We start from the raw sequence: 16,458 nt of genomic DNA, 5'->3' as shown, positions 1-16,458 counted from the left end.
ATCAGCCATTACATCCGCACATGCCACCTCTGCCAGGTGAACAAAGTTAAATTCAAGCAATCGAGAGACGTTATGACAAACCCTGAATATTCAAGCATCCCGTTCGAAGTAATTCATTTGGACTTCGCGGAGCTCAAAAAGAAGGGGGAAGGAGTCAAGCGAACGCAAGCTTTCTTGCTCTCCGTAGATGAGTGCACACGGACGATTGCGGCTAAAGCTGGCAAAGAAGACGCAAACAGCGTAATAGACCTCCTCAAAGCTGAGTGTTTTAAACACACAAAGACGCTCGTCTGCGACAACGGGCCGGCTTTTCGGAGTGCCAAATTATCAAAGTGGGCCCAGGAGCACGGCATCATGATAAAGTATTCTTCTCCATACCACCCGGCAGCAAACGGCCTAGCGGAACGTGCCATACGAGACATCAAACAGTATCTGAAGATGTATCCAGACTTTGCCGGTGGCTGGAAGTGCTGTCTCGAGGCCGCTGTGAAGCATCACAACAGATCATACACCACGAGTTTAGGCTGCAGCCCTCATTTTGTAACTTCAGGTACAGCGCCCATACTTCCTGCAGATCGTGAGCTAGGTCTCCTAGAGAACCTCGAACTTGCGGAAGTAAGAAAAACTGTCAAAGAACAGGAGATCTACAAGCGCCGCATGAAGCGAAACTTTGATAAAAGGCACAGTAGCGAGATACCGGACATACAGCCTGGAGACTATGTCCTTGTAAGGAAAGGAGCTGTGCCCTCAAATTCAAAATATTGCGGACCATTTCAAGTTATTAGGACTGCATGCCAGCATGGAATATTGAAGAATGTCTGGTACGCCGGAGCCTCGGGCCAAACGGAGTGCGCCGCTATTGGAAACGTATTCAAGTATTACCCCAGGAGGTGTAATTAAAAGAAATCCGGAAGAGTGAAGCGGTCTGCGCTGGACGCATGAAAGAAGACGAAGGAAGGTGCTAGGGGAGAAGTGAGAAGGAAGAAGGTGGAATAAAATGGCGGACGACACCCGTCTCACTTAGATTATGTCATTTCTGTTGCCGTTCTAGTTAGGAACGCTACATATATATATATATATATATATATATATATATATATATATATGCACAAGGGGGAGCGGAAGGTCCGAAAACTGGGTCGGGCCCGGGCTCCGACCTCCCCCCGCCCCCTGGACAACTGACAGCTTTCCTTGTATAGTAGTCACACGGGCATTAGTCAGAACTTCGGGAGCGTAGGAACCATTCTTCCGAGTAATTAGCTAAATGTTAACAGCGCACGTCACCGTGAAAAGAGACTTGACGAAAGCTTTGGTTGCAAAGCACAACGCCACCCAACGCAGTCTAGACGAATATGAAAGGCTGAAAGAACAACCGCTGTAGGTTTGTTGATTGGTTGGAGCGCAGTGATGTTCCCGTTGCCCAATTCGCTGGACGATGAAGGTGACTGATACATTTTACAGTTCTGAATAGCCACACCGCGACAATCGCCGATCCGCACAGCATAAAGGCGATTCGCAACTACATCACCGAGAAGATGGTGGACGTCGCCACTGTAGACAGATCACTCTGCATTTCGAACAAAATTTTTAGCCGAAATCTGCCTAAATGCCTCTTCATTTTTATATTTTCTTGCAGGCTCCACGCAGCTCTCAGATTGTCCTAACTGCAACAGGTGTTTCAATCAAGGTGCAGCACCTCACCCTTATGACCGTCCTTATGCTGATCGTGATGGCCGTGACAATCATCATTGTGTTTCTGTTCGCACGAGGCGCCAAATCACCACCATCGCCACCGTTCTGCAAGACTGAGGACTGCCTCGTCCACTCGTGGCGCCTCTCTAATGGACTAAACCGCGACCTCGATCCATGCCACAACTTTAGCGCCTACGTCTGCTCCACTTGGTCGCCTTCGAAAGGCTACCTAGCGTACTCGAACTCGGCCATGGATGACGTAAGGAAATCGTGGTTTCCGCATTTCTACAGCGTACTCAGCGAAGGGATGAAAAGCATTAGTGTGGGCCACAAACCAATGGCCATGTACGAGTCCTGCATGGGCAACCGATCACAGTACGGCTCGAACTTGGACATCTTCTGGAAGTTCCTCAACGAATGCAGACTGTCCTGGCCAGAGAAACCCACGCCAAGTGACACCAGCGCCCTCGACGTACTGATGACGCTAGAATTCAAGTGGCAGGTCCCGTTATTCTTCCAAGTGCGCGCTATGCGCTTGTCCTCACCGAATTGGCGTTTCATATTAGAGCCCAGTTCCCTCATACCAATTTTGTATAAGCAGCATCTCACAGTCAAAAGCACCGGCGGATACGCGAAATACTGGGCAACGTTTTTCTACATCCTTAACCGAAACTACACTAAGTATGGGGTCGATACGAAGTTTATCAACAGGGCCATGGTTATGGAAGGTGATGTCTTCAGAAAACTGCTGAACGCAAGGCGTCTTCAGGTAATCGAACCAGCTCTGGTGCGAATCACTCGAATAGGACTTCACACTCCGCCGCTGGCCTCGAAGCTGTGGCTACGTGCCTTCAGGCAGACCGAGCTTGAGCCTGAAGTGAAGCCCAACGACCAGGTTTTCATAGGCGACGTAGAGTTCTTCCGGACTATGGCGACCGTGATGTCATCGAACAGAAGAACCGAGCTGCTGTCCCTGATCGCCTGGTCTTGCGTGCAGCTGTTTGCTCCGGCAGCGGATATCCAGCTGCTTGAGAATCGGTACGACCAGGGCATCACCACATATCGGCCGTACTTCTGCGAGCGATTCGTCGAGGCCGCCTATCGCCTCCTGGTGATTGCGCTCAGCTCCGTGTCGCGCTTCACGCCAGCACAGCGCGCCGCCGTCAAAGCCGGTTTCGACAGCTTGGTGTCAGCGGCTGCGGACGCGGCCAACGCAACGCAATGGCTGGACATTGAAAGCCGGAAGCTCGCGGTCGAGAAGCTGCGTTCGACGCGACTAAAGCTGTGGCCCCCCGAGCGTTTCCTGGAAAACGACCTGCTCGAGCGTATGTACAGTGATTTTCCCAGCACTGAACTTTCGTTTGCCGAGTACTGGGTGAAGACGAGCCGCTGCGCTGCTAAGATGCATGACCCGCACGCTGACATCGACGTCTTCAGCTTCGCGGTCAACTACGCACTGCCGTACGTGCTCTATGATGCTTCAAGCGGCGACGTCAATGTGGCCGTGGGCGCCATTGCTCCGCCCTTGTACTATCCCGGCGGTACCGACGCCATGTTCTACGGGGGTCTGGGCTTTTCCATGGCACTCAATCTGGTCGCGTCCGTAGACAGACATGGACTGCTGTAGACCCCGAACGGCACATTCGGCCACTTCTTTTTGTCCAGGTAAGCTTCACTTCAGTTCAGTTTTATTCCTTAAAGGCCCCCATTTCAGGTGGTGTTGCATAAGGGGTGGGATTACATTTGTAGTGAGGAAAACAAACAGAGATGGTGGTTTAACATTGAAGGTGATCTGTTACGCGTTCTTTAAAAGCAGGTGTTGAAGCGATGGCGACGATGTCATGGGGTAGGCCGTTCCAGTCCGTGGCTGCTCGAAGAAATAACGAAGCTGAAAACGTAGTAGTACGTGATAGTGGGCGGGCAACTTGAAGGGGATGACTGGTGCGATGAGATATGCGTGATGCGGCGGCGATATACGGTGCTTGATTGAGAGGAGGATCCCGTTATTGATGCGGAAATAGGTATTCTGGTATTCCTTTTCTTTATTGGCGTTTGGCCTGAAGCACACATTACATATTTAGGGATTGATGGGTTGAGTCATTAATTTGGTTAAAAACGCCATGGCAGCACTAGGACTATAAGAGACGCCGTTCAGGAGCGCTTCGGATCGATCTTGAGCTCCTGGGGTTCTTTATTGGACGCGTAAATATACAGGGCTTTATTTTAAAAGCAATCCATTTTGTTTTAAATTTCAGATAGGCAAACAGCAGAATTGTAACCCATAATCTGAAATACTCAATGAGGCGTTAATTACTTCTAAGAGAAATCAATACATCTGATTGTACAAATAACATAGCTACGATAACTACCTTTTATTTATAATAATCACAACATATTGTAGCCGGCGATATCGCAAGGCATGTGCACTTTAACGAATTCTCAGTACTAAGCTAGTTTCTACACATTAATTTTCAAGGTTTCCAACTAGATGCATTGGCGTTCCAGTTACTTGTGTGCTTCAAAAACAGCAATGCCTTAAAAAGGTAGGGAGCAGCAACAGGGAATTCTTACCGCAAGTTTGACGGTGCATATGTCGGAACCTGTGCCACCCTCTGAATTCCTTTTATGTCAGCATGCCTTGCATATACATCGTGTCCCACATAACTTGAGCTAAGAATTTAAAACTGAAAGGCACGTCGGAAGCGAATTGAAACGAACGCATACTATTCGAAATAGCCTATAGTAACTCAGGCAATTTTAACGCGATAGCGTTAAGGAGCTCGTGTCGCAGAAAAGCTGGGGTCGTCGGCGTCGGTGTCGGCGTCCGCAGCGTTGACCGTGAGCGATAAATCATGGCAGGCACTTCATAAATAAAAACAACTTCCAAGATGTGCTGGGTGGGAATCGAACCAGGGTCTCCGGAGTGTGAGACGGAGACACTACCACTCAGCCACGAGTTCGATGCTTCCAAGCGGTACAAACGCGCCTCTAGTGAATGCGGTGTTGCCTCCGAAACGAGCCGTGGAAAGTTATACTGCGGTGTATATCGGTAATTATGAACATGTAACTTGCAGAAGTCGCAATTACACGAGTAGCGAAGTGCGTTTCCGCTGCATTTCTTCTGCGCTTTCCGCACACGCAGAGCCATCTTGCGGCAAACAAAGAAGACCCCCTCCCCGCAGGGGCGTCTGCGTCAGCAGGCGTTTGGTGTGTTGCGACACCACGTACCCGAGCACTCGAGGGTTGGACCCTCCCGCGTGTAGCCGTGCGCGGCTTAGCCGTGTTCGGGGAAAGGGGGATCCTGGGGGTTGAGCCGATGCTGGGTGTTTGGACCTTTAAGGCCCCCCGGTGGAGGCAACACACCTCTTCGGCCTCTGCTTCACGTAGACGGCACCCCCGGACTGACCCATCCGGGGGAAATCGGTAGTTGCCTTTTCATGTCTCTCTCTCCCTCTAGTCTTCGTCTTTCTCTCACTTTTCATCTTTCCTGTCTTCTCCTAGCTTCCGTTTACTTCCAATTTTTCCAGGCAGCAAGGGTTAACCTTGTGTGAATAGCCAGCCTAGGTTATATCATATTTGGTTATAGTGGTAATGTACAGCTGGCGTCTGCAAGCCGTGTTTCACAGGTCCTGCAACGTCCCCTTGTAGGACTCCACGGTGGGTGGCTGGCGTTACTGCCGAAATTACAATCTCTTATGGCTTCTTCTTTCCCCCCATTACCTGATCGCTCCCTCAAGAGGGGGCGCACCGATGATGTCTTCGAATTTTTTGCCCGTCAAAAAGAAACTTTTCCTCGTTTTCATCTAGTGCACTCCGAAACACCAGACAAACCCGTGCGAATAATCTCACCATTCCTCGTGTCCAAGTCTCTTACCCAAGTTTTTGGTACAGGTTATAAAGCATGCAGGATGGCAAGCGGCGATCTCCTCTTCGAACTCCGCAACCAGAAACAATATGAAAAGCTACCAAATCTAGTTTCATTTGGTGACGCCAAAGTAACAGTAACTCCTCATCGTACCATGAATACCACCCGTGGCGTAGTCTCCGATGATGATCTCTTGGAGCTGACTGAGGCTGAGCTCTTGGAGGGCTTCAGTGAGCAGAACGTCATAAATGTTAAGCGAATTAAGATGAGGCGTGATAATAAGGAAATACAGACGAAACATCTGATACTTACTTTTGGCACAAGTGTTCTGCCCGAGTCCATCGAGGCCGGGTATATCAAGCTCCGTGTTCGCCCATATGTTCCTAATCCCCTGCGTTGTTTCAAATGCCAGCGTTTCGGTCACAGTTCACAGAGATGCCGAGGCCGCCAAACCTGCGCGAAATGCAGTGCTCATGAGCACACCTCTGAATCTTGCGAAAACTCTCTCCATTGTGTAAACTGTGAAGGCGAGCATGCCGCGTACTCGCGGTCGTGCCCATCTTGGAAAAAAGAAAAACAAATTGTTACAATCGAAGTCAAGGAAAACATAAGTTTCAAAGAGGCACGCGGGCGGGTATCTTTCCTGCCAAAGCACACCTTTGCCGATGTGGCGCGTCAGGGGGCAGCGCCACAACGGCCTCCGGCGGCTGTCCGACCCACAAGCAGTGAGTCGGCAGCTACGCCATCTGCCCCCGCGGCGGTTGCAGCTAACGCTGCTCCGTCAACCAAGAATGAGGGATCACCGACCGCGAAGGTTGGCGCGGCCGAGGCTGCCCCGGCCTCCCCGGCCCCTTCCTGCGCTGGCAACAGCCGGCGCAGCCAAATCCCTCAGGGAGCCCCATCGACCTCCGGGCTGGTGGGCGCAGGGGTCTTGCCCTCCAAGGCGGGACTCTCTCTCGTAACCTCTCGCTCGCAAGAGCACGTGTCCGGAGCCTCACTAGAGGCAATGGACACTACACCTGTCCTGAAGGCGCACCAAACGCCTAACGAGCGGCGAGGCACCCTTGAACGCTCCAGAAAGGGCAAAACCCCGATTACAGCGCCTCGAAAGGGCTCTGTAATTTAATCTCTGTAAATTCCATAATCACTACTCCTGTTTCTGTACACACAGCTCCTATTTACTATCAACATGGATACACAGATAATTCAATGGAACGTCAGAGGTCTCCTTAGAAACCTTGATGATGTGCAAGAACTCATCCACAAACACAATCCAAAAGTGCTGTGTTTACAGGAAACACACTTAAAATATATACACACAAACTTTCTCCGAAAGTACGTTACATTTCGCAAAGACCACGAGGAAGCTGTTGCATCATCTGGCGGTGTAGCCATTATTGCTGACAGAAGTGTAGCGTGTCAGCATTTAAGGCTCCAAACGGCCCTTGAGGCCGTGGCCGTTCGAGGCATACTTTTAAATAAACTCATTACCATCTGCTCTTTGTACATACCACTACATTATCAGCTTCACAGACGCGATTTAGAATCATTAATAGATGAGCTCCCAGAACCCTATATGATTCTCGGTGATTTTAATGCCCACAGTAGTTTGTGGGGCGATTCACGCTGTGATGCGCGAGGTCGCGTCATTGAACAGGTGATTTACTCCTCCGGAACATGTCTCTTGAATACGAAGGAGCCCACATATTTTAACCTAGCCAACAAGTCATACTCTGCCATAGATCTTAGCATTTTATCGCCGACGCTTTTACCCTATTTTAAATTTAATGTGCTTAACAACCCGTATGGGAGTGACCACTTCCCAATAATCCTAACTACGCCGTAACAAGATCAACTTCCCCCGCAGGTCCCTCGGTGGAAGATTGACTCAGCCGATTGGGAACGGTACCGAACTCTTACTCACATGACATGGACTGAGATGTCTGGTATAGCCATAGATGATGCAGTTGCGTATTTTACAGCTTTTATACTGGATGCCGCCTGTAAATGTATTACGCAAACGAGCGGCATGGGTTCCAAGCGGCGTGTTCCGTGGTGGAACGATGCATGCAGGCAAGCACGGAGGAGCCAGAACAAAGCGTGGGCGATACTTCAAGATTCTCCAACTGCTGAAAACCTGGAAAACATTAAACATGTCAAATCCCAGGCAAGGAGAATGCGCCGACAGGCAAGACGAGAGAGTTGGGCAAACTTTATATCAAGCATCAACTCTTATACAGATGAGAGAAAAGTCTGGAATAGAGTGAAGAAAGTTAATGGGCAACAAACGTATTCCTTACCTCTAGTAAATAGCCACGGAGAAAGCCTTGAAGATCAAGCCAACTTTCTTGGAGCACATTTTGAATACATATCGAGCTCCTCACACTACTCCGCAGCCTTCCTAAAGTACAAAACGCTAATAGAACGACAAAAGTTAGAAACAAAATCTGCTAAAAGTGCGGCGTACAATGAACCATTCTGCATAGCAGAACTGCAGGCAGCACTTAACTGTTGTCATACATCCGCCCCAGGTTCAGACCGCGTAATATATGAGATGGTAAAACAACTACCATCCGAAACACAGAAAACCCTCCTTTACCTCTACAACGTTATATGGTTTTCCGGCGAGATCCCTCCTGTTTGGAAGGAGGCTATTGTAATTCCAATTCTAAAGCAAGGAAAGGATCCGTCCTCTGCATCAAGCTATAGACCCATAGCATTAACAAGTTGCCTCTCCAAAGTTTTCGAAAAAATGATTAACTGTCGCCTACTACACTTCCTCGAATCAAGCAATTTGCTCGACCCGTACCAGTTCGGGTTTCGGGAGGGTCGATCTACCAGTGACCATCTTATACGCATCGAGGCACGTATCCGTGAAGCTTTTGTCCATAAGCAGTTTTTCTTATCGGTATTCTTAGTTATGGAGAAAGCCTATGATACAACGTGGCGGTTTGGGATATTGAGAGACCTCTCACAGTTAGGTATACGTGGTAATATGTTCAATGTCATCGAAAGTTATCTGGCTAATCGCACATTTCGTGTTCGAGTGGGCAATGTTTTGTCACGGAAATTTGTACAGGAAACAGGAGTGCCGCAGGGCGGTGTGCTCAGCTGCACGCTATTTATAGTAAAAATGAATTCTCTTCGACTACACATACCACGTAACATCTTCTATTCAACAAATGTTGACGATGTGCAGATAGGATTCCAATCAAGTTCTCTTGCAATCTGTGAGCGACAGGTCCAGCTAAGCCTTAACAGGGTCTCCAAATGGGCTGACGAGAACGGGTTCAGACTGGACCCACAAAAAAGCACGTGTGTCGTTTTCTCGAGAAAAAGAGGCGTGCACGCTGATCCTGAAATTCTGTTGCATGGTGAGCGTCTGCCTGTAAACAAGGAACATAAATTTTTAGGCATAATTTTAGACGCGAAATTAACCTTTGTACCGCACATAAAGTATCTTAAAATCAAATGTATGAAAACAATGAATATCTTAAAGGTGCTCTCACGCACAACCTGGGGCAGTGATAGAAAATGTCTCATGAACTTGTATAAAAGCCTCATACGCACAAGACTAGACTATGGAGACATAGTCTAACAGTCGGCTACTCCAACTGCTCTAAAGATGCTAGACCCTGTCCACCACTTAGGAATTCGCCTGTCCACAGGTGCCTTTAGAACAAGCCCAGTGCAAAGTCTGTACGTTGAATCGGATGAATGGTCACTTGAACTGCAGAGAACATACTCCTCTTTCATGTATTTTCTTAGAGTAAACGGAAACAGTCAGCACCCCGTGTATTACACCATAAACGATCTATCCAGTTGTCAACTTTTTCGCAACCGGCCCACAGTGGCAAAGCCTTTCTCACTGCGTGTCAGAGACCTAGCTGAAGAAACAAGAGTTCCCCTGCTTGAATACCACCTTATGTCCCCTGCTATACGGCCCCCACCGTGGCTGTGGCAACCAATAGAGTGTGATACATCCTTCATAACTGTTACAAAGCGCGCTCCTCTCGCGCATATACGAATGTACTTCTTGGAATTACAACACAAATATTCATGTCCTGAATTCTTTACAGACGCATCAAAGTGTAATTCTGGCGTATCTTACGCAGCAGTCGGTCCATCCTTTTCGGATACCGGTGTTCTGCACACGAGCACAAGTATCTTTACAGCAGAGGCCTACGCCATATTGGCTGCCGTTAAACACATTAAAGAAAGTAATATCCCAAAGGCAATTATACACGCAGATTCATTGAGCGTTGTAAACGCTTTGAAAACTGTAAAAAAATATAAAAACCCTATCATTGTATCTCTTTTACTCAGCATTACTAACCACCTATGCGTCCAAGCAGCAAATCGTGGTATGCTGGGTGCCGGGGCACCGCGAGATTGAAGGAAACGTGTTGGCTGACCAGCTTGCCACATCCATCCACGCGAGCGCTGCAGACATTTCCACGACTGTCCCTGTAATGGACCTTAAGCCCTCCATAAGGAGAGCGCTCAGGGCTTTCTGGCAGCGGTTGTGGGATAAAGAAACAGAAAATAAACTCCAGGTTATCGAGCCATATCTTGGCAACTGGCCGCCGGTATCAAAGAACCGCCACACGGAAGTAATACTTTGCAGACTTAGAATAGGACATACATACAGTACACACGCATACCTCTTGTCAGGTGGTGATCCACCCATGTGTGATAAGTGTGGTGAGCCACTTACCGTGCTTCACATCATGATGCAATGCAAAGAATTAGATGCAAATAGGAAAAGGCATTTTCCATAACCTCACCGGCAACAAATTCCATTCATCCTCAAATGATTGTAGGCATAGAACCTCTCTTTAAACATGAATCCCTGTTTCGATTTGTAAAAGATGTACATAGTTTCCGTATTATAGCCCCAGGAAATCCGTAGCACAGCCTCTAACAGTGGTTTCTGCTGCGGTAGGTGCAATAAAGAAAGCACCTGCCTCCCAGCCTTTGGGCTCAAAGGCCCCTCGGAGGCATAAGTGCTATTTACATATTCTTGCGTTTTAGCTCCATGTCCACTTATCACGCGTACTATATCCACAGACCACTACATGTATCACTATCATAATTTTATGCTATATACTATTCTACGCTTCCATGACACTGATTGATTTTAGGCCACTTTACAGCCATGTTACATCCCACCATCGCCACTCACAAATCAGCGCTTAACACAACATTATCAGTCATGGCGCTCTTTGGCCATACCTGGCCCTTGCGCCACTAAACAACACACATCCATCCATCCAGAAGACCCCCTCCTCTCCATGTACGGCGCTGCCCCGACAGATGGCGCGCCACGCGCGCATTGGAGCTGCGAGAACCGGTGCGAGGCGGTTCGCGGCGCCGACTCCCTGAGCTGTCCAGAGTGGCAGCGCGAGAGGAAGGCGGCCGTGCTGTTGTCTTCATACGAGCGGCCCCTCTCGAGGAAGAAAGCGCTTCAGCTGGCCGGCGCCACATCGCACGAGTCGCATTTAGCCACCCCTTCAAAGAACGCTCGCGCCCCGCAGGGCCGATCCTACAGTGACGCCCTGCGTGGCCGCAACACCCAGACGGCCGCTCCCGAGCCGTCACGCGGCCCACCAACCGCACCAAGCAGCGACCCCAGGGACGCGCTCATAGCCGCTCTCGCGGCTGCACTCCGTGCCGTGCTGGACCAGTGCCCAGCCATCGACAGCAACATCCGGCAGATGTGCGACGCGGCTATCGCCGCACAGGAAGCCCTGCGTCGCCACGACTATCGCCACGACTAGGAGCGTCACCGCGCCTTATAAGCGAATGTAAACAACCTGCCCGCGCGCTGTCTGGGCAGCCGCCGCCGCGTCTATTTCACCCTTCTTTCTATTCCCTATCCCTCTTGTGCAGTGCGGTTGAGGTGTCCTCACCTGAGAGACAGTTACTGCACTGCACTTTACCCCAACTATTTCCTTCCCCCCAACTCCCTCTCCCCTGACAACGCTTCGCCTTGCTCCCTCTGCAGATTCAAGCGTCCTTCCTTTCTTTAGATCGCTATCTGTCTATCTCTCTGGCCGTGCCGATCACGACGTTTGGCTGGCGTACATCATTTCCCCCTCCGAGATACCGAGTTCCTCGGTTCGTTCCGCTCGCTCAGGCGCACGTTTCGTTGCTGCGCCGAACGCCGCGTTGCTCGACCATATGGCTCGGCGCTCACCGCGTCCGATGCGGGGCGCCTCGTAAGTGATGGCTGCCCTGTAGCCCACTGCCTTACACCCCTTGGCGGGTCGACGGGAACGCTGTCGCGTTCCACTCTTGAAGGCGAAGCTTAAGCGTCCTCCAATTTTTGTTGTTTGCCCTAGAACTCACTAGCTAATTAGTTTGATTAGCCAACTGTTTAGTTATTGGCGGAGAACCCCAAGTATGATACCTAGATTTGTAGAGCACCTTCAGAAACTACCGATCGAGTTGTTTTCTTTACGATACGTCTCCCGTAGTCCTTTCTTCCGGGTTGCAAAGAAAGCCCTCGAAATAAGGAAAAAGCTGCGTGAAGGAGCTCCTGCGCAGTGGTATCGTGCTGCTCTCAAGCGTGCGTTCCGCGAACAATGTCGGCTCCCGTAGGATGAGGGCGAAAATGCATGCTGCTGGCCGATCGCTGCCGATGAGTTAAAGGAACGCCCTGCCGCTTCCACGTCGTCAGTCACGATGCAGCTGACGTTGTTCACCGCTTGCAGACTCGAGAGCAGCACAATACCACTGAGCAAACGCTCCGTCACGTGCATTTTATTATATTTCGCGGGCTTTCTTTGCAACCCGGAAAAAAGGACTACGAGAGACGTATCGTAAAGGACACAACTCGATCGGCGGTTTCCGAAGGTGCTCTACGAATCTGGGTATCATACTTAGGGTCCTCGGCGAATAATAATTAACTTGGGTCATTAAGCTTTATCAATTAGTGACTTATTAGGGAAAACAAAAGAATTGTCTGAGTGACTATGGTCTATGGCGAATAGTATCCGTTCGGTTACATTCGCTTCCGACGCGCCTTTCATCTTTAAATTCTTGGCTCAAATTACGTGGGACACCCTTTATAAACTCACTAGCTACAATTCGTAGTATTAAATATGTGCCGTCAAGAAATTAATAAAAGCGGTAATTACCGTAATTATGGTAATTATTGAAATAATCGTTTTGATTTCTCGTACGAGTAATGGACCGCCACATCTTGTGATTTAGGTCAAAGGTTATTATATAGTCATGTTTTCGGGGGTTTTAAATGCCGAAAGCAGCATCTGAATATAAGGCACGCCATAGTGTGGGACTCTGCATTAATATTCACCACGTGTGCTTTTTTAACGTGCGCCAACGGTGGGAACACGGGTATTTTTGCATTGCGCCCCCATCAATATGTGGCAGCCGCGCAACGCAAAAGTTGGTAAGCAATTATAGCAGGTAGTAATGATTAGAATTGTGCTGTCAGCCACAGGCAACATGTTAAAATTGGCTGCAATTACACGAAAAAAGCGCCTTGTATATGTGGCGTTCTTGTTTGTTTTTGTTTTTAGCACCATACAGTTTTTTTTTTTATTCACGCTTGAGAGATAGCGAAATTGTGGTCCTTGAGCTGGATTACTCCAAGAAGCCACTTTTCTCGCACGAGAAATCGAAGTGCATAATAGTTTAATTCACAGAAAATGAATAGGTTACTTTTAGAATATTTAATTTACTACACATATTGCAAATTAGGAGGGTAGTGAAAAGTAGCGAAATTCACAAATTGTAGTCGGTGGGTTTGCAAGTCATACCCACACTGTTAGCAAATGTTGACGATGGCGCCGTAATATGCGTCGCCACACTTGAGATAAAATTTATTGTTCCGCTTCTATTTTTAATAAAACGACGTTTTATACACTGAAGCACAAATGTAACTGCGACGCCATTGTATTTTATCGCCAACTTCGGGATTTAAGTACTGAAAACTCGTATCACCCTGAAAATTCAGACCAAGATGGTACGTCTTGCCATTTAACCTGCTACAGATTAAATGGCAAGACGTAGCAACTTGGTCTGAATTTTCAGGGTGATACGAGCTTTGAGCACCGGCTACAGTTCGTAAATTTCGGCAAGTGTTGTAAAACCTAAGCATTTAGTGAGAAACCCGATCAGTGAGAGTTTTTCAATTATTCGATTGTGAAATGCGATTTCTCGTGCAAGCAATGTCCACTTCTTTGAGTAATCCAGCTCAATGACTACAATTATGCTTTCTACCCCAGCTGAACTTAAAAAAAATAATTCTGCATAATCTTAAGTAAAACACACGGGTATAAATTTGCGAGAACGTTTTTGCATTTGGTCTATATCGAAATGCGGCAGCCCTTCCCGATAATCATACGCGTGACCTCCTCCTCAGCTGCAGAACGCCGTGTAACCACAGCAACACACGCCGTTAACGCCAAAGTATTTCTTTTTTCTGCCATGATGTATCGTTTCAATATCTTCAACCACCTGCAGCTCTTCCGCGAGGGCCTTCGAGGAGAGAGACAGCTGCCTAGCAGCGCTTGACGGCCACGCCGCCAGTGGCGGAGACAACACCCAGAGCATAACCGGCGCGAGGGCCAGCATCTTTCCCGAGATCCCCGCTCTCGAGGTTGCCTACGCGGCGTACCGCCGCGCAGTCAGCGACAGGGGAGACGAAGCTCTTCAGGGAATCGTGGGGGGCTTTTCGGGAGACCAGGTGTTCTTCATGACGCTATGCTACATGACTTGCACGCGACCCGATGCCGTGGGTCCGCACACAGTGGACTGCAACAAGGCGGTGCGCAGTTCGGAGGCCTTCGCCCGGGCATTTCATTGCCCGCCCGAGTCCCAGATGAACCCCAAGATGAAGTGCAAATTCTTTGGGTGAGAGTCGGGCACTTCCGATGGACTGCGATAGGACGTTCACGTGGAGTCGAACGACTCACCTTCATGTGTGCAGTACACATACAGTTTTGTGCGCAACATCGAAAGCGATGTCGTCGGTAGCCATGTACTACATAGGCACTCTTTTATTTCGTGTCTGGACAGACATTATAAATCACGGGCTCTCTCTCTCTCTCTCTCTGAGGATTTAAATGATGTATTCTCTGAGGACCTATGATGTATTCGTTGTAAAGCTTCGTGGCGCTCTAAATTCAGTGTGAAGATCTTAATGAATTAACTTTAGACAAGACGGGTGCCACCTGACGCTAGCTTTAATTTTCTATATGCAAGTCGCGAGATGCAACGTTGTCACCTCCTTTTCCCTTCTTCGCCATTTTTTTCTTTGTAAAAGCTAGCTGTTGCTGCATCCTTTACTGTACAACATATATCGCCTATGACACGGCTTCTCGTATGGCGCAAATTAAGTAATTATGCACATGTTGCTCCTTCATAGATAAAGCTTCCCGAGGACTGCATACCTGCCCATGCAGAAACGAACTTTGCGGTGAAAGCGTTAATAAAGGAAAGGAATGGGCGTGCAAAGTGCTCTGTGCTAATTATCCTCTTGACTTAGTTATTCTATTGCTCACAATACAGAAAATAGAACAAAGCGCTCCCTGCAAGTGACCGCCACTTGTGCATTTCGCAGAGCTTCCATTCGAGAGTTAACACATTCTGATTCACTGAATCACTGGCTACTATACCACATTTTTCTTTTACATTTACCGCATTGATTTGTGGTTGATGTGGTTTGACCTACCAAGTTAACACGGGCCCGCCGAATGGAAACGCCGAGCTATTCCTATTGCTTGACTGTGGGTATGACGCTGTTGAATTGACGCCACCTAATGACTCCCAATTTCTCTGCGCTAAACTTCAGGACTCGGTTTGTCGCTGCATAGCCACATATATTCGAAAGTGCCTGTAAGTATCTCGTGCGACGGCGCCACGACGTAAGCGCCCCCTACCGCATACGGTCGCGAGTGGGCAGTGCCCTCTAGAGAACGTAAGGTCTTCTCACTGTACCCTCTCCCCTTGAGCTACGTCAGCTAAAAGAGGCCCACACTGAAGTTCCGTGCAGCGTGATACGAAGCTACGAGCGGCGCAGCTGTGTTGAAAATGAGACGCGGAAGACCGAGTGGGCGAGGACAGCGATAACAATTCGATTAGTTCCGGGAACCTTGCTCTTCATTGGATAGTTTCGGGTTAGAAAAGTCCTCGCATGTTGCGACATGCTTCCGAGCGCATTTTTTTTTTCTAGACGTTAGCCGTGCATGTATTCTCTGTGCTTGTGCTGCGATTGCGGTTGTGTGTCCTGCACGCCTTCACTGCCGCGGGATGTGGATTACGTTCATGCCAGGACATGCCTAATAAGTGTTGCGTGCCCAATTGCTGCAGCAATTAGAAATAGGGACCGAAAAATCAGGCGTTAATGTTTCCGCAAGATCAATGACAGAATATTGGGCGCCAATGCTAAGGCAATGAAGAGAAAAGCTGGAATTCAGTGGAATAAGGCAGCTGTTTCTTTGTAAATAGTTGCATGAACATTTTGTATCTCCATTGCTAAACTCATTTTAGGTGTTGTAAATATGTGGACTCGAAAGCGAAATTATTCGTTTAGAGCATAATCTAGACTGGAATAAATATATGTGTCCCGAATGTGAAGAAGGGCACACCAGTGAAGTTGTCATGTGATATGTGTTATGGTGCAGTGGAAACATTTTGTTGAAGAACGTTTGTGGTCACATGAACGGCAAACTTTTTGACGCCGACGATAAATCAAGGCAGAGAGGCTATCCTGAAAAAGAGGCCAGCACTGTGACTTTTCAGTATAACCCATGCTCCCTGTCATCATTTACCCGAAATTTGTTCTCATTCCTAAGATTGAACCGTTTGATTATTTATGGACGGGCTTTTAATAATGCAGCGCGTAAATACTATTGCATTAAAAGATAATA

General features: G+C 48.5%; 1 protein-coding gene across 1 annotated transcript in view; it reads left to right on the top strand.

Moving 5' to 3' along the window:
- LOC135909007 (kell blood group glycoprotein-like) overlaps positions 1-14,752 on the top strand; it is a 40,564-nt gene extending 25,812 nt beyond the window's left edge. Inside the window, exons 2-3 of the mRNA XM_065440873.2 lie at positions 1,637-3,357; positions 14,051-14,752. Of these exons, the coding sequence (XP_065296945.1) occupies positions 1,637-3,319 (1,683 nt within the window). The 3' untranslated portion in view covers positions 3,320-3,357; positions 14,051-14,752. The remainder of the gene's footprint in view (positions 1-1,636; positions 3,358-14,050) is intronic.
- The last annotated feature ends 1,706 nt before the right edge of the window (positions 14,753-16,458 follow it).

This window comes from Dermacentor albipictus, chromosome 2 (assembly GCF_038994185.2).
Source record: "Dermacentor albipictus isolate Rhodes 1998 colony chromosome 2, USDA_Dalb.pri_finalv2, whole genome shotgun sequence".
Taxonomy (NCBI): Eukaryota; Metazoa; Arthropoda; class Arachnida; order Ixodida; family Ixodidae; genus Dermacentor; species Dermacentor albipictus.
This window is presented reverse-complemented; position numbering and strand designations above follow the sequence as displayed.